At 41.5% G+C, this 22855-nt stretch overlaps 1 protein-coding gene and 1 pseudogene across 2 annotated transcripts in view; both read right to left on the bottom strand.

Moving 5' to 3' along the window:
* Positions 1 to 813: 813 nt before the first annotated feature.
* Positions 814 to 1814, bottom strand: LOC306670782 (small ribosomal subunit protein uS2-like; annotated as a pseudogene). Its single transcript has one exon. The product of its transcript is annotated as a small ribosomal subunit protein uS2-like (transcript).
* Positions 1815 to 6669: 4855 nt separating this feature from the next.
* The window catches only part of LOC306638137 (collagen alpha-4(VI) chain-like), a 157080-nt gene continuing 140894 nt past the window's right edge, over positions 6670 to 22855 (bottom strand). Inside the window, exons 34-37 of the mRNA XM_079101271.1 lie at positions 16412 to 16502; positions 13571 to 14254; positions 12459 to 12555; positions 6670 to 6802 (exon numbers count right to left, since the gene is read on the bottom strand). Of these exons, the coding sequence (XP_078957397.1) occupies positions 6796 to 6802; positions 12459 to 12555; positions 13571 to 14254; positions 16412 to 16502 (879 nt within the window). The 3' untranslated portion in view covers positions 6670 to 6795. The remainder of the gene's footprint in view (positions 6803 to 12458; positions 12556 to 13570; positions 14255 to 16411; positions 16503 to 22855) is intronic.

The raw sequence follows: 22855 nt of genomic DNA, 5'->3' as shown, positions 1-22855 counted from the left end.
CCTTGTAAGCACAAGGCCCTGGGTTCGATCTCCAGCACCCAAAAAAAAAAAAAAAAAAAAAAGCTTCAGCCGTGTAGCTGATTCTTAATTCAGTTTCATTCACTCATGCTTGTTATTGTACACCTTGTTTTAATACCCCACAGCATATTTACTCATTTCATTCTTAATGGACATGCAGCTTGTTGACAACCTAAGAATGTTTTTTAAATGACCACTGTAAACACTGCATGGGGATGTGTGTGTACCTTTGAGACCACACACCTGAGTTTATTTAGGGTGTGTGCTTGGGAGTGGAATGGCTGGTTCAGGGTATTTGAATTTTCAATTTTACTAGAAAACACCAAACTGTTTTCTAATTTCCGCAGCCCTGTTTGGGATTCCTAGTGTCCTCTGTTTGCGTCACTGGGGAGAGGCTTGGTCATGCTGAGTGACAGCACCCTAATTTGCTGTCCATTACAGACAGCTGTTGCATGATCACTGCAGGCTCAGGGCTGATGGAATAGGCTCTACGTGTAGCACTGCTGTTCTCGGGTTTTTTACTTCTCCAGATGGGCACTCATATAATCTACAAATGCAGGCTGTACTTCTTCTTCCTTTCTAATTCTTATGTGTCTAATGCTTTATCTGACCCAATCACATTGTTGGTTTATCTCTTTTAAGGCTCTATTATTAGATACATATAAATATATACTTTTTATTTATCACTAGGAAGTGACTCTAGGCTGGCCAACTGACAGACTGATAGCTAACTGTGGACACGAGTTATCCTAGCCACAATTTGTGCCAGATAATAATTATCCCCAAAACTTAGTATTTTTTTTTTAAGAAACTGGCATTTTTTTTCCGTAACCTTATTTCCATTTTGCTTAATAAGTGTCTGAAGAACAGCTCAAGACCACTCCGTGATTATTTCTACCCACTCGGTAACCTGAGCAGTGGGAGCTGAGACCATTCTTCAGTGGCCGGCTGGGCACTCCAGTCTTCAGTAGGGAACTGCTGGATAGGCACAGAGGGCACCTGCACACCTTCAGACCAGTCTGCAACCTCAGGCTGAGCAGCAATGAACTCAGGAGCTGGAGCAGTCCATTCACCCTGAAATTCCTCCGTGGTCACAGCTTTTTCAGCAGCAGCCTGCTCTTCCTTTTCAACCTCTTCAGGATCTCTGTAGAAGTAGAGATCAGGCATGACCTCCCATGGGTGTTCACGGGAAATGGCGCCAGGCATGCGCAGAACTTCTCCAACCAGCATCCACCACATCAGACCCACAGAATGAGCCCCCTTATTGTTGCATGGAATGGCAATGTCCCCATAGTGCAGAGGAGAGTCTGTGTTACACAGAGCAATGGTGGGCAGAGTGACATAAGATGCTTCTGTAAGAGGCGGGTGGTCAGCCCTGGGATCAGTAACCACCAGAAGACGTGGCTCCCGGAAGGCTGCCTGGATCTGGTTAGTGAAGGCTCCAGGAGTGAAGCGGCCAGAAATAGGAGTGGCTCCAGTGGCAGCAAAACTTCAGCACAGCCCGCTGGCCAGTATTCCTAGAGGATGTGACACTGGCATCTGCAGGGTTTTCAATGGCAACAATGGCACGAGCTGCCGGCAGGAGCTTCTCCCAGGTTCTCTTCAGATTTATGATGTAGACGCCATCACTTTTTCTTTTGTAGATATCTTGTTCCATCTGGAAATCAAGGTTGGTGCCACCTAAGTGGGTTCCTGCTGCAAGGAATTTGAGGACATCCTCTTCCTTCATTTGCAGGACATCAAGGGCTCCAGACATTGTGACAGTTTCCCTTTAAGTTACAACGGGAATCAAGAACAACGCCATATGGACCCCTCCCTGGGTAGCGCGGAAAAAAAACTTAGTATTTTTAATAGCCATTTATTTACCTCATTATTCTGGGGGTTCACAATTTGGGGTTGAGTTCAGCTGGGTGGTTCTTTCGTCCTCAGCTGAACTTGCTACTTTTAGCCTCCTAAGATAAGAGATGAGTTACAGAAAGAACAATTTCATTTGCAGGCAGAACTTAGAATATAAATGGGCGAGAAAGATTTCTGTCATCTCCAGGCATCTTAGCCAGAAAATAACCAAAGGTCAGAAAATTGGGGTATCTTATGTGAAGTCACTAGAGAATTCAGGGAGGGAACCAGAAGCTGAATTCAGGTGCCCCAGTCTTGGTAGGTACCATAACATCATAATCCCAACAGTGAATCCACAGCAGTATTAAAAGCATAGCTTCGAGGTTATTTAATAATGAAAAGAAATAAAGCCTACCACAAGAGATCACAAAATGGCAAAAATTAAACAAAGAAGAAACAAGTCCTTTATGGTACCCGGTCAGCAAGATGTCCACTCAAGGGAGTGCAGGAAAAATCCTAAGATTTATTTCTACATTTTGATACATGGCTGGGAACCAAGTTCTGAGCCTAGTAGCCCTAAGCTCTCCAATTTCTTAGGATCAAGGAAATCCACTGTATGTTCAAAAGTGCAAAGCGGTCAATTCACATAATGAATAAAACCCTTAAACTTTGCAGAGTGAACCAAACTGATGCCAAATCAGTTCAAAACACATTTTACTTCAAATTTTAGACTATCAACTCATTCACGGCATGAGACTCAATGTCACTTGACCTTTCTGGGTCTTAATACCTTCATCAGAAAAATTAATATCCCCAAAGCAATGCAAGGTGATAATGAGGCAACAGATCTGAAGGAGACTTTTAAAACACATAAAACTTTTTCCACTTGGCTGATAGGAAATAGATGCCTTGATGTCTGAAATAAAGGCAGAATAAAAACAAATCCATCATCTGGAAAACAAAGAGTTTTAATAGAGCAAGAGATGGGGAAGGAAAGCAAATATGGAAGATAGTTGAAGGACGTGTCTAACAGTCTTTGAAAACTGGCAAAATACTTGAGATAAATCAATTTGTAAGGAGGAGAGTTTTATTTTGGTTCCTGGCTTTGGAGGTTTCTATCCATAGTCAGTCAACCTCCTGCTCTGGGGTCTATGGGAGACAAAACACAACAGTGGGCGCACATGGCAGCAGCTGGGAGGCAATACTCCCTGCAAGACACACCCCAGTGACCGACTTTCTTCCACTGGGCCCCATGTGTTAAACGTTCCCCCATTTCCCAATAGTGCCATGAGTTGATGACCAAGCCTTTAAACACACGGGCCTTTGGGGACATTCCAAATCCAAACTATAGGACTGGCAGAGAAGCAAATCAGAACTAAAGTACAAGTGTCAGCCCCTGTACTGGGAAGCTCACAATCTAATCAGGAGACTAATGGGGACATGATGTGAATGTGGTAGGGAAAGAGCAAAAGAGAGGGGTGTATAAGGTGGCATATAGGAGGCTTGGGGACACTTTCACAGAGACAATGAGACAATGAGTACTGAGTTGGGTTTTAACACATAGGGTGGACCAATACAGCAGGTACCGATTAAGTATTTTTAAATAAATGAAATAAAGATGTTACCCACAGGCGTGTCAACAGCACAGATGGATGAAATATGGCATTTCCAGGAAACCATGAGTGATTTATCTGGTATTGCTCCAGTTGGAGGACAGAACAAGTGAGGCCAGAGACAGAGACTGGATCTCTTTTGTTTTTATTTGTTTGTCTTGGCTTTTTTGTTGTAGGTTTTTTTGTTTTTGTTTTTGTTTTTGTTTTGAGACCAAGACTGAGTCACACTCCCCAGCCCTTTTTTATATTTTATTTAGAGAAGGGGTCTCACTAAGTTGCTGATGCTGGCTTTGAACTCACAATCCTCCTACCACAGCCTCCTGAGCCACTGACACAAAGATAGATCTCTGAGGCCTTGAATGACACACAAATTTTTTGAGTATGTCCCGTTGGGTGTGGGAAGCTGGGAAGACTTGAAAACAGCATGCAAAAGGACATTTCAGGTGGATGGACTGTGAGGGATGTAGTGTGTGTCACCCAGACCTACCTTGAAGCAGGACCTGTTTGTTGCCCCATTGCTAGGAGAGTGTTGGACAGAGACCCTTCAGCCAGGCCCCATTCAGAGTCGGCCAAGCTGCAGAGCTCCCTCGTCCACCAGTGCACCCTTCCCGGGGTTTCCATATCCAGGGGCTGATGGAGGCAAAGGACACCAGCCCAGCCATTTCTGCACACCCTGGGGCAACTCCGAAAAGCCCTTTTAGTTCCACAGCTTCCTATGGAGTCAGTCAAGGCAGTTAAAATTGGCCTGCAATGCAATTCAACTTCCCTATCAGTCCATTCCTGCTTCTTTCCAGGTCAGAACTGTGGCAATGAGGAGAGTGAAGCTGCCTAAAAGGTCCCTTCCCACCCCACAACACCTTGGGCTTCTGCAGTTCTAGCCTTCAAAATTCTCAGGTGGCAGCTAATGGTTCACATTGAGTGGAGTACAGCAAAGGGGACCCTGGTCTCAGGATCCAAAGGAGTTCAAAGCCAGTTTCTGTTGTATGTCAGGGGCAAGCCACTTCTCTGAGATAGTCTCCTCATTCCAGAAATAAGAACAAGGCAGACGTCTAGGAGTTAGTGGTGGGAGTGGGTAAGTACATAAGATAACGTGGGAAAGTGCTTCAGAAATTGTGTTTGTGAGTGGGGATGGATAATTGCTTCTGCCTCTTGGTCCATCATCTCTGTACCTCGGGATTTATGGAGTAGTTTTTGCTGGGAATCAGAGGAGCTGCATGGAAGGGTTATACCACCACCTAGGAAATGCAGGGAGAACTGCAGTTGGACCTCATACATGTTCCAAGGATGTCAACAACCAACACAATTAAACACCTCCTCCCAATGGTCCTCTTGTTATTGAATCTCTGCCTTGGTGTTCTGAACTCCTGGACAAGGGAAGGGCAGATGAGGAGTCAGAAGTGGAAAATAATCACAACTCAAATCAAATCCATCCTGTGGATAGATAGTGTGGCCCCCTAATGCCCAGGTAGTTTAAACACTGTCTAAAAAAAAAAAAAAAAAATGAATACACACACCCACACCATGAGCAGCTCTGCCAAGCAAGATGGAACAGCTGCCATTTCATTCCCAAAATTCTGTCTCCAAAATCAGCAACGTGTAGTGTTTTATGGAAGGGAAAAAAAAGATAGTATATCCAGGCATTAGGAAAAACATGGTTATCTTCAGATGAAGATTATAGGTGATCTTTATTTCTTGCATGTGTGTTTCTGTGTTGCATGGACTTGTTGCCATGAACACAGTCATCCTTCTGTGATGGGAAAAAAACAATTGTCATAGAAATAGAATAAAGATTTTCGTGTTTCTTTGAACATTCTGCATAAAGCTGGTTCCCATCTTATCTACACTGTCATCAAACTGTGTGAAGGATCAAAGAATATTCTAGAAATCAGTCACCAAACTTGCCAGAGAGCAAGCCGCATCCCTGAGAGACAACCACCAGCTGCTTGGGATCTGTTATGAATGTGTGCATCTTCCCAGAATTCATATGTTGAAGCCCTAATCCCCAATCTGACTATATTTGAATACAGGACCTTTAGATTAGATAAGGGTGGGGCTCTAATACAATAGGAGTGGTATGCTCACAAGAGGAGATACCAATTTGTTCTCTCTCTCCCTCACTTCCTCCCACCATGAGCATGTACCAAGGAAAGGCCATGAGTGACACAGCAAGAAGGTGACCACCTGCAAGTCAGGAAGAAAATACCTCAGCAGAAACAAAATAGGCTAGCACACTGATCTTGAATTTCTAGCTTCCAGGACTATGAAAACTAAATGTCTGTTGTTTAAGGCACCCAGTCTATGATATTTTGTTAAGGAAGCCGAAGCTTACAGAGGCCCCAAACCAGCCACCTGCAAGACCCTGCAGACTCCCTCCTCACAGTTCCCAATTCTGTGCAAAAGCTAAGTACAAATTCAGAGTCAAGGAGAATTGAGTCACCAGGTAGAGGAAGATCTGCAAAACACAAACGCACACAAAGTTCAAGTTTCTTTTTCACTTCTTACATTGCAAAATGTTTTGTCCACGGTGAATCAAAACCTTATCTTTGCATTGACAACATCAGCTGTAATTGTTAAGTCACCATGTTTCCAAGGACAGAAGTCACCATATTTGATACAAGTTGAGGCCAAAGGACTGGTCCCATGGAAAAGTTATTGCTGTCTCTCTCCATCAACTCATATGTCACAAAGTATATCACAGGTTGCAGTGAACAGGAATCGCATGTAGTCTCACCCAGAAGATTTAATAAAGAATGCCTTTATTTATTTATGTTAGGTAGTAAGGATGAATTTCACATTAGATATCCACCTCTTTGACTTCCCCATTGTCTGGTAGGCAAAAGACAAACCAATTTTCATCTCATTTCTAAATTACATTTTGCTCACTACTTCCACTGATATCTCTTTTGCTACATAGCCCCCCAAACTTCAAAATAATTTTAGAGGTTAAGTTCAAGTTTCTTTTCCATTCGGTCGTAATTTATGTAAATGACTTTCAGGAAGTTTCAATTACTCTTTTTAACTCTTAGAATTCAGCCCTTCTCAAGTCACAAATTATTTGGTCCAAGACCTCACTAGCAAGAAAAAAATTCAGGGAACAAGAAATGTGATGTCTGTGGCCACAGAGTGATCTTTGTCATTTAAAAGTGTCATGACACTGTCTCAATAAGGGTAGAGGAGCAACAGCCATAAGACTCTGCCTAACTGGGGACACACCAAGCCTCACATTCTTCCTTGGTTTCAAACCATCTGGTGTTGCCTCCGCAGCTGCCATACCAGTCAGCATGGTTGTAGAACCATTTCAGGATGTAATCCTGGCACTCGCCTTCCATCAGGACCTGCAAAATAATAAACAGGGAGCTGGATTTCCTCCTTAAACATGTCAGAAAAAAAGAACAATGGTCTCAGATCCAGAAAATTAATCCTAGCCTTACCACCAACTGGTTGTGAGACCTTGGCTCTTTAAGCCTTGATTTCCCCAACCATAAAAGCAATATTTCTTTAAAAACACATCGCAAATATGTTGTTAAGTTGTCACATCATGTGAAGGATACACTAAAGTTATAAGTATTGTTTTGCATAGTACCTGGTGTATACCACAATGTATAAATGAATGAATGAATGAATGAAAGCTTTCTGATACTAAGAACTCCTCACTTGCTTCTTTTTCTCATTTTTCAAACCATCTCAATCCCTTGCCTAATCCCAAACATATCTGACCTTCTAACAACCTACACAAACCCAGGTTATTTATTATTTATCTACCCTAACTCTTACCCAGAAGTTAAGCTATTAAAAGAAAAACATGATGGTTCTGGAAAATGATGGGAATTAACAAATCACAAGAAAGCAAAATCTGATATTCTCTGAATTCTAAATCAGGCACTGATTTTTCCCTAGAGGGCACTGTATCCCCTGCCCTCTAGGGAAAAGAGATTTCTGTGGGTACACTTTATATCATATAGAAATGTTCTTGTCCTAGATCAACTGAAGCACAGAATGCTGGCATCCCCCCAAAAAACTTCTTGCTTGGCCTTTCAAGTATCCCTGAATAAAGAAGACACTGTCTTCAGGAAGCAGGAGTTAAAATGCATGGGCTGTATTCCTGGGACACGCACACCAACCTCCCATTAGTAGTAAGCACTGACTAGCTTTCTAGAAAGAACAGCCAGATCTGCTGGACTCATAGGGATGAGACACACTCTACGAGTCTGAGGAACTGATCACAGAACTATCCTATGCCTGAACAGGCACACTTGAATTTGCCACTGCAGGACCCTGACTTTAGAGGGTATAAAATAACAGGACCTAGGAGACCCAGGAGAGGACCCAGGAGAAAGAGCAAATGCCTCTCCAAAAGCTTTTTGGAATCAACTAAAAAACATACCATTGGTGAATTTGGCCTGTACTCTTTCCACCCATTTTATAGACCTGGGGCCCACCCACCTGCTGGCCAAACAAATCAAGGATGGCTTATAGCAACAGATCAGTCCCTTTTCTAATGAGGCTTTGTAGCCTTCATCTTTAAAAGCCCCACCCTTGTTTTTGGCCTGGGAAACTTCTAGATTAAACACCTGAAGCAGCACAGCCAGCAGAACTTTCTATAATGATGGAAATTTTGGAAATGATGGGAAATCTGTGCTATTCAATACAGTAATCACTAGCACCCTCCCATGTGGCTATAGAGTATTTGAAAGGTGGTTAATGCAGCCAAGGAACTGAGATTTTATTTAATTTCAAATTATTTAAATTTAAATAGTCATTGTGGCCAGTGGTTTACAATATTGGTCAACACAATGAGAAGTGAGTCCTCAATGCCTTAAACTAATTATTTCTAAATCATTCTTTAAAGCGTAACTCTCAGTATTCCTCAGAGTTTTAGTTTCTTTTACCAGTGTGCTATGGCACTGGAGGGTCACTAAGCTTTGACTAAAGCGATTATTCTTGGCCTCTAATTTTATACTTGGCATTATTTTTAACACAAATATTAACTCTTGCCTTCTTGAATCATGCGGCTGTGGTCACAATTTTACTTAAACAAATTGGTGGACTCCAGGAATAAGGGAAAGAAAAAATGGAGGAAAAGAAGAGAATTGGGCAGGTATGAATGAAATTTTTTGCCTGGGCTTATTCTGTCTCACAACATAGCCCTACTTGGAAGGGAAAACCAAAAAATAGATGTGTGTATTTTGAAGATAACACTGAAATTGAAAACGCACCTCACCAAGATCATCCTGACTTCTGTGAAGAGAGATAACACTTGTTAATTCTCCACAAGTAGGTACAGATGCCATGGCAGAATTTGGCTTAAGATACAGGAGCACAAAGAAGGCCATGAAAATTTAACACTACTCAGGGGCACAGAAAGGATTCTCAGGAGAGGTAAAACTTGAGCCTGGTAGTAAGAGATGAGTAGGTGTGATCCCTGTGGACACTGTGGAGGGGATGCAGACAAGCAGGTGAGGTTGAGCAGCAACAGAGACTCAGAACAAATCAGAGGGCACAGGGGCAACTGTGAGTCATGCAAATGTCATAGGCAGCATCCAGTAAGGCCCCAAAGGGCCAGGGTAGGGTCTAGTCTTGAAGGCCTGTGTGTCTTGACCAGGCACCTGAACACTGTGTTAAAGACAATGGGGGCTGCAGGCCGTGGCCCATGCCTGTAATCCCAGCAGCTCGGGAGGCTGAAGCAGGAGGAGCTCAAGTTCAAAGCCAGCCTCAGCAAAAATGAGGTGTTAAGCGGCTCAGTGAGACCCTGTCTCTAAATAAAACACAAAATAGGACTGGGGATGTGGCTCAGTGGTCAAGTGCCCCTGTGTTCAATCCCTGGTACCCCCCCCCAAAAAAAAAAAAACAGACAATGAGAAGCCATAGAAGAGAAATGACGTGCCCATATTTTCATTCGAAAATTTAACCAGGTGTCGAGAATAGAACTGAAAGGAGGAAAAATAGGAAGAAACAAGACCATTTAGATCACGGGAGGTGAGTGAAGGAATGGTGTGGGGTCGTGGCTTTCCATTCCTGGTCCAAGGATGGTGCATTCCAGTGAAGACAAAGGAGGGAAAGGAGGAGGAGGACAAAATGACAATATTGTCCACAAAACCAAGAGAGGAGAAGGTTTGAAGAACAAGGTAGTGGTCAACAGTGGCCAAGTCCCCAAGCAGCTCAAGGCAATGAGGTCTGAAAGAGCTTCCGTGTCTTTCTTGACAGTTCAGACAAGACAAGGGCCAGCCTTTCTCTCCAACTGAAGGCAGGAAGAGAGGGTGTGCAGAGGTACAGGAGGTTGCATTTGGCTACCCTTTGTTTCTTTTGAAAAGGAAAAAAAGTACCTGTTGCAGGAAGAGGTGTGGAGGAGGAGCTTGGGGAGGGAGTGAAGGCTTAGGAGTGCAGTGGGGGACAAAACTGCACAGAGCCAAGTAACACCATGACTGAGACGTAGTGAGGGCCTTCAGAGCTGTGAATGGGACTGGATTAGATGGTCAGTAACCTCTCCTCCATCTCTTTGACCTTGATTTTGTGGTAAAGAATTCTTTAGAGCAGTGGTTCTCACTCTGGATTGCCCAGTGAAATCACTATTAAGTCCCATACCCCACCAAAGACTCTGATTGAATTGGTTAAGGTGACTTTTTGAAGATTCCCAGGTGATTCTGCTGTACAGTCAAGACTGAAAAGCACTGCTTTTATAAGATCAACCAAGGATATTTAGTACTGAAAACATAATAACAAGTAAGTTCCCCTGCGCTTCATTTTTAGCCTAAGTTAGGGAATTACTGTACCTGCTGGGAGTGCCTATGCCTAGATCTATCTGGTTTTATTTCTTTTGGATGTGTATTTGCTTTGGATTTTTTTTTTTTTTTTTTTTTGAACCGGGAACTAAACCCAGAGGTGCTTAACCTGAGCCACATCCCCAGTTCTATTTTTTATTTTGAGACAGGGTTTACTAAGTTGCTTAGGGCTTTGCTAAATTGCTAAGGCTGGCCTTGGACTTGTGATCCTCCTGCCTCAGCCTCCAGAGCCACTGAGATTACAAGTGTGTGCTAGTGTTCCCAGCTGCTTTGGATTCTAAGAGGTAGCATATATCATGGGCATCTTAATAGCTAACTTGTATGCTTACTATCTAGCAAACAAATTATCAAGCTTTACTCTTAAAACAACTCTATGACATAGATAATCATATAATTCCCACTTTACAGAATAGAAAACTGAGGTACAATGAAATTAAATCGTTCCCAAGGTCATCCAACCAGAAGCGCTCAGATGGTGAATCATCTAGGCACATTCGACACCTCTAGGGGAAGTAGTCTCACTTTATCTAAGCAGGACCAACCACACCACTCACTAAGAAACTCTTCCAATTGTCTTAGATGACTTTCAAAAACATCAGTCAAGTTCTTCAGGATCTCTCTCTCTTTTTTTTTTAAAGCATTTTTTAAACTTTATCTATTTATTTTTTATGTGGTGCTAAGGATTGAACCCAGTGCCTTACACATGCTAGGCAAGCGCTCTACCACTGAGCCACAACCCCAGCCCCCACAGTATCTCTTTCTAACTAAAGTGTTTACTGTTTGGTTTAACTTGTTGATCACATATAAGAGGGAACTTGGTATCTGCACAATATAGGCAGCAATCCAAAAGTAATGCTACAGCTGTTTTAGATGGATCCGAAATGTTCCTTAAACTTGGTCAGAATACATGGGGCATGTGACCACTTACAAAAGAACCTGTCTACAAGCAGATGCATCTCAAGATCAGGAGTATGTTCTTCACTTCTCAATAGATTTCACATCTCTGCAACACAGGGCAGACACTTGGTGGGTATACCTCCATGACATGCCCTGAAATTACTTGCCTTCAGCTCAATGAAATTTAGCCGCCTTCTGTTTACTTAAATTAATTCCTTTAGCTACATACATGAATTTTGCATTTGTAAGGAAGATATATAAAAAGCCAACACTTGCATGCTATATATAAAAAGCCAACACTTGCATGCTAACATAATCCTCAGGGATGTTTTTAAAAATAAAGATAAAAAACATAAAGCCAACTTGGGGAGCAAGAAGTGCCTGAATTTCTTTCTTTTCTAGTTTCCTGTTTTGCTGGTGTTTCTTGTTCATTTTCTTCAGTGTCTTACTTGTTCTTTTCATAATTTTCAAGAGCTTCTGGCTGAGTTATGCATGTTATCATGCCTTTTCTCTTTCGTTCTAGAAAAAAAAGTCTGTTGCTTCAAGTGCTTCTAAATCATAAGCAAAGCCAGACATGCCAAAATGGTCCTTGGACCTCCTGTACAGAAACAATCTTTGTCAAATTGCACAACCAGTCACAATAACTGAGAGGTTCTTGTGTAGCAAATGATATGGCTATACTCAAAAAACTTTAGGTTTGGGCATTTGCTGAGCATTTTCATTCTTATGTTCACTGTTTTCTTAGGTTTACAGACATGTTTGGACAAGCATCAAAATGATGTCTCTAGCCTTTTTAATTTTACCTCTGAGACACAGGATTAGTCAATGCAATGATACGATGGAACAGAAATTTTTTATTTTTTGCTTCTACTCATGTGCTCTTTGAATTTTTTTATATTGGTCCTCAATCACTGTTAAGATCGAAAGACTGAAACAGTAGAAAGGAAAAACTAAACCACATCAGGGTTGTCAAGCCTAGGAGCATTCCAATATCAGTGATTTGGGACAAGTCAAGGACTGGTCTTGCCTCTGACCTTTCTCTGGGGAGACAGTCTCCTGCATGGGGCAGAGCTAGGGGACAACTGTAGCCTGGCCTTAAACCTGCCTCTTTTTTTTTTCTTTTCTTTTTTAGTACCAGGAATTAAACCCAGGGGCACTTAACCATTGAGCCACAGCTACAGCCCTTTTATATTGTAAGACAGGGTCTCACTAAGTTGCTTAGGGCTTTGTTTAGTTGCCGAGGCTGGTTTGAATCCGTCTCAACTCCTGAGCCACTGGGATTACAGGTGTGTGCCACCACACAGCACTGGCCTACCTCTTGACAGGCCCAACTACTTGCAGCAGAGTGTCCCCACGGTTTGGACCCCTACATTCTTCAATGAGCTCCGGGGGTGGATACTGGTTTGTTCCACCTGAAAGTAAAATTTAAAAAAAATAAAATAAAACATTAAATTATATAAAGCTTAAAAAGAAGCATAAAAAATATTCTCTGTTAAAACACAAAATTCAAAAGATGAAATCAAGTGAAGCGTAAAATAAAGTAAAATATAAAATAGAACAAAATAAAATAGATTTTAAAAAAGCAAATAGAACATTAAGAACTAAAAAAAAATACCCATGAAGACATAAAGTCAAAAGGATATAAGAGTGATTCAAATGAAGCATGAAACAAATATAAAAACAAACACAATAAAACAATAAAAATAAAATATATAGCAAGCAAAATAAAAACATAAAATGCCTCCTATCTCATAAATAATATGACAACATAAAAGAATACAACAAAACACAAAATACAACCTAATATAATAAAACATAAAAAATAGGATAAAATGAAATTAAAAGAAATGAGAAAAATGATTCTTTCAGCCTGCTTGTCCCTCAAAGAATCACTCCGCCATAAGCCATCTATTAACATTCTCTCCACCACTCCCTGCAAAGACAAGGAATCTAAGGTTCAGAGAGCAGAGTGGTTCATTGACTTTTCTGGGATCACAGAACTCAACTAAGACTAGAACTAATTCATTGATTTTTGCACCTCTCAAATTGGAAAGGCACAAACACCACGTCTGTATTTCTAAAATGTTCATCAGACTCCCTTTATTCCTTTAGTAATGAAGGAGCAGATGTCTCTCAAGGTCCCAGTGGGATGTCGCACTCACTTATAAACTGAGAAACTCATGTCTCCCAGGAAGTGGGGCAAGAAGTCCTCACATTTCACAATGAAGCATCCTGCATGTGAGCTGTTTTGAATCATGCACTGGAAGACCAAGACCAGAACACCTGGAAATGTGACCAGGACTGCTTGGCTGCACATAACCCACAGCTAGGAAGGTGCAATGGGCATCTACCTGCCCAAATGCCAGGCTTTGTGTAAGTTCCCCTCCCCCACCCACCTAAGATATCCAGTATTCAGGGACTGCTCACTTTTTAGGAGGTGCAGGAAGGCCCGCGTGAATCCCCGGGCGTAGGCTACCTCTGGTTCCGAGATCCCCTCCAAGCGCAGTAGGTGCTGCTCAGAGGGGGCGCTGGCCACAAGGGACAGCTCCTCCAGCTCATGAGCCCCCACTCCAGGGCCCAAGGCCAACACAAACAGTATGATGCCCTTGCACTTGGCTTCCTGGGACAAAGTCCTTAGCTTCTCCCTGTCCCAGCTGCTTGTCTCACTGGCCACGATGGTGAAGAGGACGCGTGCCCTCCGCGGAAGTGGGGCTACCAGGAGCACTTTCTCCAGCGTCCATTCCAGAGCGTGGCCCAGGGCAGGGAGTCCCTGCAGCAAGCGGCTGGCGGCCTCTCGAACCTGTCTCTGCATCTGTGTGCGGTGACCATAGGAGGTCAGGTGGAAGCCCTCAAGCACAGGGGTTCGACCTGCGCCAGGCCTGAAGCCTGGAGTAGTGTGTGTCACCAGAGCCACACGCGCCCCGCGAAGGGATGCGCTCGGCTGTGCAGCCACCTCCAGATCATCAAGCACAGTGTCCACTAGATGCAAAGCCCCACGGTATATGTCGGTGTCCACATCTTGGGAGCCGTCCACCACAAACACCAAGTCCATGTCCACCGCCTGGGGCCCGGACCCTCCTGGCCGGCATTCTGGGGATGGCTGGCACTTGTCTGGGAAGGAAGTGCAGGGAGAGGCAGAGGTTAAACCATGCATCCTTTTGTTTTCCAATGCAGATGCAGTTCCATACCCTTGACAAGGATATCTGCTGTTGAGCTATGACCCACAATTGGGGTGACATGGCAACCAGAACGACCCATTATTCAGAAGAAAGAAAAGAGATGGTTGCATAGTGTGTTCAAATCACTAGGCCACACAGCTCCTTAATCTCTGGGTTTACAGATGTCATCCCCCTTCTTCCTAGCTAAAAAAGAATTATAGGTGAATTGTTTATTAACTTAATCAACAGTGATGATGTTTGGGAAACCACCCCAAAACATTGATTACTAGAGCTGGGAGTAGCCTTAACAACCATATGAGATTGTCATTTTTATAGGTTAAAAAAATCAAATATTGGCAATTTAAAATGACATGATCAGAGTTCTTAAGCTGGTTCAGCATCGTAATAGTATATGGAATTTTTTCTTTTCTAATATAGATTCTAAGGTTCTATCCCCATCAAGATTCTGGTTTGGTAGGGCTAGGATGGAGCTCAGAATTTGTAATTGAAATTACCTTAGGTGCTCTGATGAACAAAGTTGTTAGGGAACCACTGATGGGGTGAACTCTCATTTAGAACTAGTGTGCAGCAGGCATTCTTAACTTGGGGGTCCATGGTCCCCCAAGGGGTCTAGCAACCAGAATGGGGAAGAATTACATCTGTATTTTACTACCTCCATTGAAATGAAAGTTAGCATTTCCTTTCATTATTCATAAAGGCAGCATGCCACTATAATACTTGGGATTTGGACACCAGCAGAAACCACTGATATTCCTCACACCATATTACAGTTGTTGAAAAAGTTCAATATTATTTAAACTCATCACTCTCTTGAAATGATAGTTATTAGATTAGATCTTCCCACCTGATATGCTAATAAAGAAGTACATTATAAGTACACTTAAAAATGTAGTATTTTTACATTTTTAATAGAATACTATTCAGTCATAAAAAATAATCCTGTCATTTGTGACAACATGGGTGAATTTGAAGGACATTATGCTAAGTGAAATAAGCCAGACACAGAAAGACAAATACCACATGATCTCACTTATATATGGAATCTAAAAATGAACCAGATTGTCTGGTTCAATCTAGATCTAATTCAGCATGGAACCTTAGGCAAATTACTTAGTTTCCCAAGAACTTGTATTCTTGTCTGTCAAGTAGAGATAATGATGATAATAGTGCCTACTTTCTGAGGATGTTTGTGAGGTTTAAATGAAAAATTGAGTCAATACATATATAAGTGCTCAGAACAAGGCATAGTAAGAGCTCAATCAACCCTGGCTAGGTTTATGTTTCTACAAGAGAGAGAACTAAAACCCAGAGATGTAATTTGTCAAATGAAATGATGGATGTGAGAACAGTTCATTAATTGTGACATACTCTACAGATGGCAGTTATTGCATTTAAGTTAACCAAGTTATCAGAACCAAATCTCTCTTGGTAGTGCTAGGTGGAAGGAACAATGAAATCCCCTTTGGAGTTCACCTACTCTGGCCCTGGGCAAAGTGGATGTGGATCAGACCTCTGTACTTGTGGGCATATGTGAGTTTCAGCAAAACGTTCTCTCAAGCACAAGGTAGGGTGTGGGATACAGTAATAGAGGCTGGGAACCAAGAGAGAATGAATGAATAACCAATAGCCCACAGCTGGCCAATGATAGTTCCAGATCTAGAACTAAAGACTCTTAGTTCAGTGGTCGACTCATCACACAAAGTTGCCATTAAATTCGGAAGATTCAAGCCCAGTCATCCACAGGAGCTTTGAAGGACAGGTTAATAAGCAGAGCAAACCAGGGGTAAGATGACAGGGAAGGAGAGGGACTGAGGGACACCAGAGGACACTTGACCCATCAAAAGGGGTCAGGCACAACCCGGCCCTGCAGATTGTGACTACACAGGAATGCAATGTTTGTGCCTTTTAAGGCAATTCTGACTTCTTAAGAAAAAGTGGAAATCCAGACATCAGAAGAAATTCCCAGATTTTAAAACACTGGGTATGCTGAGCAAATATACATCTGCAGAGCAGATCTGGCCTAGGGCCACCAGTTAATTCACCCTGTTCTAAATACATAAGTTGGATCAGAAGTGCTGTCCTGGCTTACCATAGCAGAGAGTACAGTGAACCATGTGCTCCACATCCTGCTGGTGCTCAGTCTCCCACATAAACAAATGAAATCTTCTGGTTCCATCCATCTAATCCAAATACACATATACAAGTCTATGATTAGCTGAATTAAATTTCAGACCATGTTCTTCATGGTGTTTTCCACCATTAAAATGACATTTTTAAAGAATATATAGTTATATAAATATATGCACATACTTTGGCATTATATATTATAGTTACTTATAGTACTTAATATTTGATTTTATATATTAATCTATAATATTATAGATTAATATTTAATATTATATGTTATAATAGATATCATTTATATATTATAGCTATTTATACTCTATAGGTACTAAAATAATACCCTAGTTCTAACCTGGAGGTTGGACTATAAATGTTAAGTATATGAACTATGAGTCTTCAGACTGCCAATATGCATGAAGCTCAGCCAATGTCATGGTGTGTCAGAACATGAGGGTTCAATCATTTAAAAATCCATCAATCTTTGTTAACTGTTCACAGTACGTAGGTTGCAGTGTGATAGGAGCTATTGAAAAAGAGGTGGTCATATACCATTAGAATTGAAAGAGGTAGATACTGTGAGAGAGGCCCCTCCAGAGTATTCCTGGTCTTCAGAACTAGAGTATTCCTGGTGTTCAGAGTCAGAAGAAATCAGGGAAGTCTTTGCAGAGATGGGAAATCTGTTTCTCTCTTTCACTTAGCCTTTCCAATAATGATTCATTTAATAACCAAAAACAAGACTTAAAAACAAAATATAATATTAACAATAATAAATCCAACAAGGTCTATGGGACAACAATTCCTTTTTCTTCCTAGGGCCACAGGTAGACTACATTTCCCAGCCTCCCTTGCAGGTATATGACTGAGTCTAGCGAGCAGAATGTAGATGGAAGTGATGTATATCATTTCCAGTGTATGCATTGCTCCCTGTACCCTCATCTGCCAGCCAGACAGAGGATCCATAAAAAGGTTTTGAGACCCTAGGGTGTAATGAGGCCACTGATAGAAAGATCCCAGATCCTTAGATGGCCACAAGCAGCAAAACAGCCCTCTGCCCTGACCCCCACACATTCATTCATAAGGGCCATATCTACTTGTGAAGATAGCAGAAAAAATCCATTATGGTGCTAAGACTTGGGGATTAATGGTTTCACAGTTAATCTGCCCTAATACTATTTGTAAGACTTTCACCTCATGACAAAACTAGAAATGTTTTCAGATTCTTTCTGTTAGGACTTGAGGTGTGAATTACAAAGATGTAACTGGCTAAACTTAGTTATGTCCATTCTTTTATCTACTCCCTGTCAAGCACATAGGATGGAACCCTATTGAGGGTCTGTTCCTCCTCCTTCATCCATGTGGTCAGGAACAGGCAGGTTCTGGGCCATCCTCTGGGAGGTGCTGAGGATTCGAAGATGTTGTGCTAGGCCTCAAGGAGATTAACAGTCAAGAGTTACTTTAGAAAAGAATATTGTTATTTTTCCAAATGAATTTCATGATTGCTTTTTTTAGTTCTATGAAGAATGTCATTGGGATTTTAACAGGAATTGCATTAAATCTGTATAACACTTTCGGTAGTATGGTTATTTTGACAATATTAATCCTTCCTATCCCAGAACATGACAGATCTTTCCATTTTTTAAGGTCTTCTTCAATTTCTTTCCTTAGTGTTCTATAGTTTTCTTTGTAGAGGTCTTTCACCTCTTTTAGATTGATTCCCAATTTTTTTTTTTTTGAGACTATTGTGAATGTGGTAGTTTTCCTAATTTCTCCTTCAGTTAATTGTCACTGATGTATAGAAATACATTTAATTTATGGGTGTTGATTTTATATCCTGCTACTTTGCTGAATTCATTTATTAGTTCTAGAAGTTTTCTGGTAGCATAGCCAAAGCAATTCTTAGCAAGAGGAGTGAAGAAGGAGGCATCACAATACCAGACCTTAAACTATACTGCAGAGCAAGAGTAACAAAAATGGCATGGTATTGGCACCAAAATAGATATGTAGACCAATGGTACAGAATAGTAGACACACAGACCCACATAAATAAGGTTTTCTCATACCAGACAAAGGTGCCAAAACATACATTGGAGAAAAAATAGTCTCTTCAACAAATGGTGCTGGGAAAACTAGAAATCTATATGTAGCAAAATGAAATTAAACCCCTATCTCCCATTCTGCGCAAAAATCCACTCAAAGTGGATTAAAGATTTAGGCACTAGAACAGAGACCCTATGCCTAATAGAAGAAAAAGTAGGCCCAAATTCCCACCATGTTGGCTTAGGATCTGACTTCCTCAACAAGACTCCTAAAGCACAAGAAGTAAAATCAAGAATCAATAAATGGGATGGATTCGAACTTCTTCTCAGCAAAGGAAGCAATAATGTGAAGAGAGAGCCTACAAAATGGGAGAAAATCTTTACTACACACAACTCAGATAGAGCATTAATCTCCGGGATATATAAAGAACACAAAAACTCAACACCATAAAAACAAATAACCCGACCAATAAATGGGCTAAGGAACTGAACAGACACTTCACAGAAGAAGAAATACAATTGATCAACAAATATATGAAAAAACGTTCAACATCTCTAGCAATTAGAGAAATGCAAATCAAAACCACTCTAAGATTTCATCTCACTCAAGTCAGAATGGCAATTATCAAGAATACAGGCAATAACAAATTTCAGCCAGAATGTGAGGGAAAAGGTACACTCATACGTTGTTGGTGGGACTGCAAATTGGTGCAACTACTATGGAAAGCAGTATGGAGATTCCTCAGAAAACTAAGAATGGAACCACCATTTGACCCAGCAAGCCCACTCCACAGTTTATACCCAAAGGACTTAAAATCAGCATAATACAGTGACACAGCCACATCAATGTTTACAGCAGCTCGATTCACAATAACTAAACTATGGAACCAACCTAGATGCCCTTCAATAGATGAATGGATAAAGAAAATGTGGTACATATACATGATGGAATACCTCCTCAGCCTTAAAGAAGAAAAAAATTATGGCATTTGCAGGTAAATGGATGGAGATGGAGAATATTATGCTAAGTGAAATAAGTCGATCCCCAAAAAACAAAAGTGAATGTTCTCTCTGATATTTGGATGTTGGTCCATAATGGGTGGGGGTGTGCTAGGGGAGAATGGAGGAACTTTGGATTGGGCAGAGGGGAATGAGGGGAGGGGAAGGGAGGGGAGGGTGGGAAGGATAGTGGAGTGAGACAGACATTATTACCGTATGTACATGTATGATCGCATGACCCGTGTGACTCTGCATCACATACAGTCAGAGGAATGAAAAGTTGTGCTCCATTTGTGTTTAATGTGTCAAAATGCATTCTGCTATCATGTATAACTAATTAGAACAAATAAAATATTTTTAAAAGAAAAGAACATTCTGTAATATACATATACTCATTACAGAGTGTCCCACTTTTTCTGTTTATGGTTTCAGCATATTCTAAACATTGTCTTTCAGAGTGAGCTTACAGGAAATGTCCTAGTAGGGAAAGAAATCAGAAGAGTTGAACATTTATTTATCTAATGGAACACAAAAATTCATGGGAACATTGCTAGTCCCCCAAGATAAAAGGCAAAAAGCAAACTTAAATTATGCTTTTTCCTGACTTAGAAATTAAAATCAACAAAACAGCTGTTACAATAAAAGTCTTAAAAGCCACAGATAAATACGAAAGTGATGTAACCACACATTCAAAAGGCTTGAACCCTATGGAAAGGCACACAAGGAGTTTCAAGAAGGAAAAAGTTCCAAGAATATGTTTTAAGAAAACAGAAAGAAGAAACTTATTTTAAGGACAGGAATAGAGGAGACCTTATTACTTTTTATGAAGAAAATGGCCCCTGGGACTTTTGAGAGGTTGAGTAGAGTATTGAGCTGGCAAAAAAAAAAAAGCAGGGAAAAGTATTCCAGTGTGAAGGAATGGCATTATGAAGACCCAGAAGTGGACAGCAGTTATCTCTCCAGATCTGCTCAATGCATCTGCTTCTCACATATTAGACAGCATCTGCCTCCAATGTGCTTCTGCAGAACACATTTGAAACAGAAAGATCCTGGACACATGGAGGAAGCTGGCAGAAAGAGTGCGTGCACAGGTGCCAACATTCAACATCCAGACCTTTTCCACTTGATCATTAGATCTGAGTATGGACTAAACCAAATGGACTTAATTAATTACCCAAGGACTAAACAGTGTAGACAGGGTTATGACATTGCTAGCTTTACTGGAAATCACAGAAAGCAATTTGGAAGACTTCAAAACCAGTACACAATAGGCCAGGAAAACAAGGAGGCTCAGATCACCCTAGGAGCATCAATTTTACCCCAGGAGTTGTGGAAATTGCTGAATTAATATACATTATTTTAAAATTACAGGAAACAGGGGCAAAGTAGGTTATAAAAAGCAGAATGTGGATGAACTTTAAAATAGTATGAGAGACTACAAACAAATTCAAACATTCCTCCCTAGTCTGTACAAATTCATGCTTCTCTTTCTTGAAGATAATTCACAGGAGAAGTTGTTGGCAGCACTAACAGATTAGATATCAGGAATCCGGGTCCTAGTCCTTACGTGCCACATCTGGCTATGCAACCTTGAAGAAGCCTCTGGCTTAAGTCTCCTTGGCGACAGAGTTTTAGGGTAGGAGTCAATGCCACTGAGTTCTCTTCCTACCCCAACACAGGCTGGTCCTACATTATTGGTTCTGTATTGGCCTCTTGTTCAGGACAGTGCATCACTTGTCCTACTCTGAGCAGCTCAGAGCACATAACCTTTCTGTTGTTCTACTTGTTGGAAAACTGCCAAATTAAAACTGAATTTGAATAGCTACAGAACTTTATTTCAGGACTAGGGATTGAACCCAGGTGTGCTTAACCACTAAGCCCCATCCCCAGCCCTTTTTATTTTTTATTTTGAGACAGGGTCTTGCTAAGTTGCTTAGGGCCCTGCTAAGTTGCTGGCTTTGAACTCATGATCCTCCTCCAGCCTCAGCCTCTCAAGCCTCTGGGATTACAGGCGTAAGGCACCACACCAGACAGAACTTTCATTTTTAACTTTTCTTAAGAAAAATAATTTTATAGTCATGATTAACATTTTGTGCTGTTCTTGCCAAGAATTATGGGAATGACTACACAGAAAGCCCAGTGAAAATCCACAGGGAAACTGAATCGGTATAGATGCAGCTGTACCAAGTTGTCATTGATAATCATAATTACTCAGACTTTGGACTTGCCAACATAGTCTTTGTCACTGATACGTTAGACAAGATACTTCCTGAGAAAGCTCAAGCAAAGAAACAGCGTGAGAAGGAATTCCAGTGTGAAGAGAGGAGAAAACTGGCACTGTGATTCCTACTTCAGCTCCATCAGCATCAGAGAAGGAAATCTCAAAAACAGAGTATCTAAAACACAATCCAAGAGATCTACTTGAAGCTCAAAGCTTTACTATCTTTTAATGAGCACCTGTGGTCATTCCCTCAACCAAGTTCATTCCTAACTGTCTGGCTGTGGCTTGTTGGGACTAGTTGTATACTAAAGACAGGAGTATATTGAGGGGTGAGGATGTGGTTCGGGGGTTTGCCTGAACAACTGCTTTTGTTTGGTAGAAAGACATGTTCTCAAAGGATGCAAAGATAATCCTCCAACCTCAATCACCAATATTCAAGGACTCTCTATGAGTCCTGACCTAGAAAGACCCCAGGGATTATTAGTTCAGTACTTCAACTGTTATACTTGTAAGGAATTCCTGGCTTCCCCCACCACCTGTCAATCTGTGTTAGGCCGCCTCTCCAGTTACAGGAATTTCCCGTCCTCCTCACCACCTGTCAATCTGCGTTAGCCCACCTCTCACGTTACCGGCTTACGTTGCTTCCGTCACACTATGTCATTGGCCCATCAGTCAGTCTGTAAGAATTCTCTTCCGTGATTGGTTCCTCTCAGCCCGCGAAATTCCTATGTCTGAGACCAACCATACGCCATCTTCCCTCTTTGCTTTTCCCCTTTCCCTGTGCAGACGTGAATTCGTCTGCGCAAATAAATGGTTCCTTGTATGAGACCTGTATCTGTGGAGCGTTTCTGGGAGCTAGCGACAAACCATAAATGTGCGCCTCTTTTTTCCAGCCTAACAATACTAAGCTGCCAAAGACCATTCCTGGGACTCAGTTAGGGGAGGCTCTTGGCTTGGAAAGATGGAAATAGAGGGGGAGGGAGCAAAGGCAAGGGAGGAGGATTTGCCTTGGAATGGCTAACTAGACCCTAAGGAGTTAGAACTGTCTAGCATGAAATTAATAAGGGCTTGGAATACAAGGAGAGAACCTTAGAAAAAGTAAGCAGAAGGGAACAGAAAGAAAGAGAAAAAAGCATAGCCACATAGCCTGTGC

Source organism: Sciurus vulgaris (genome assembly GCF_902686455.1).
Source record: "Sciurus vulgaris genome assembly, chromosome: 10".
Taxonomy (NCBI): Eukaryota; Metazoa; Chordata; class Mammalia; order Rodentia; family Sciuridae; genus Sciurus; species Sciurus vulgaris.
The sequence above is the reverse complement of the archived record's forward strand: the minus strand, read 5'-3'. Positions and strand labels throughout refer to the sequence as shown.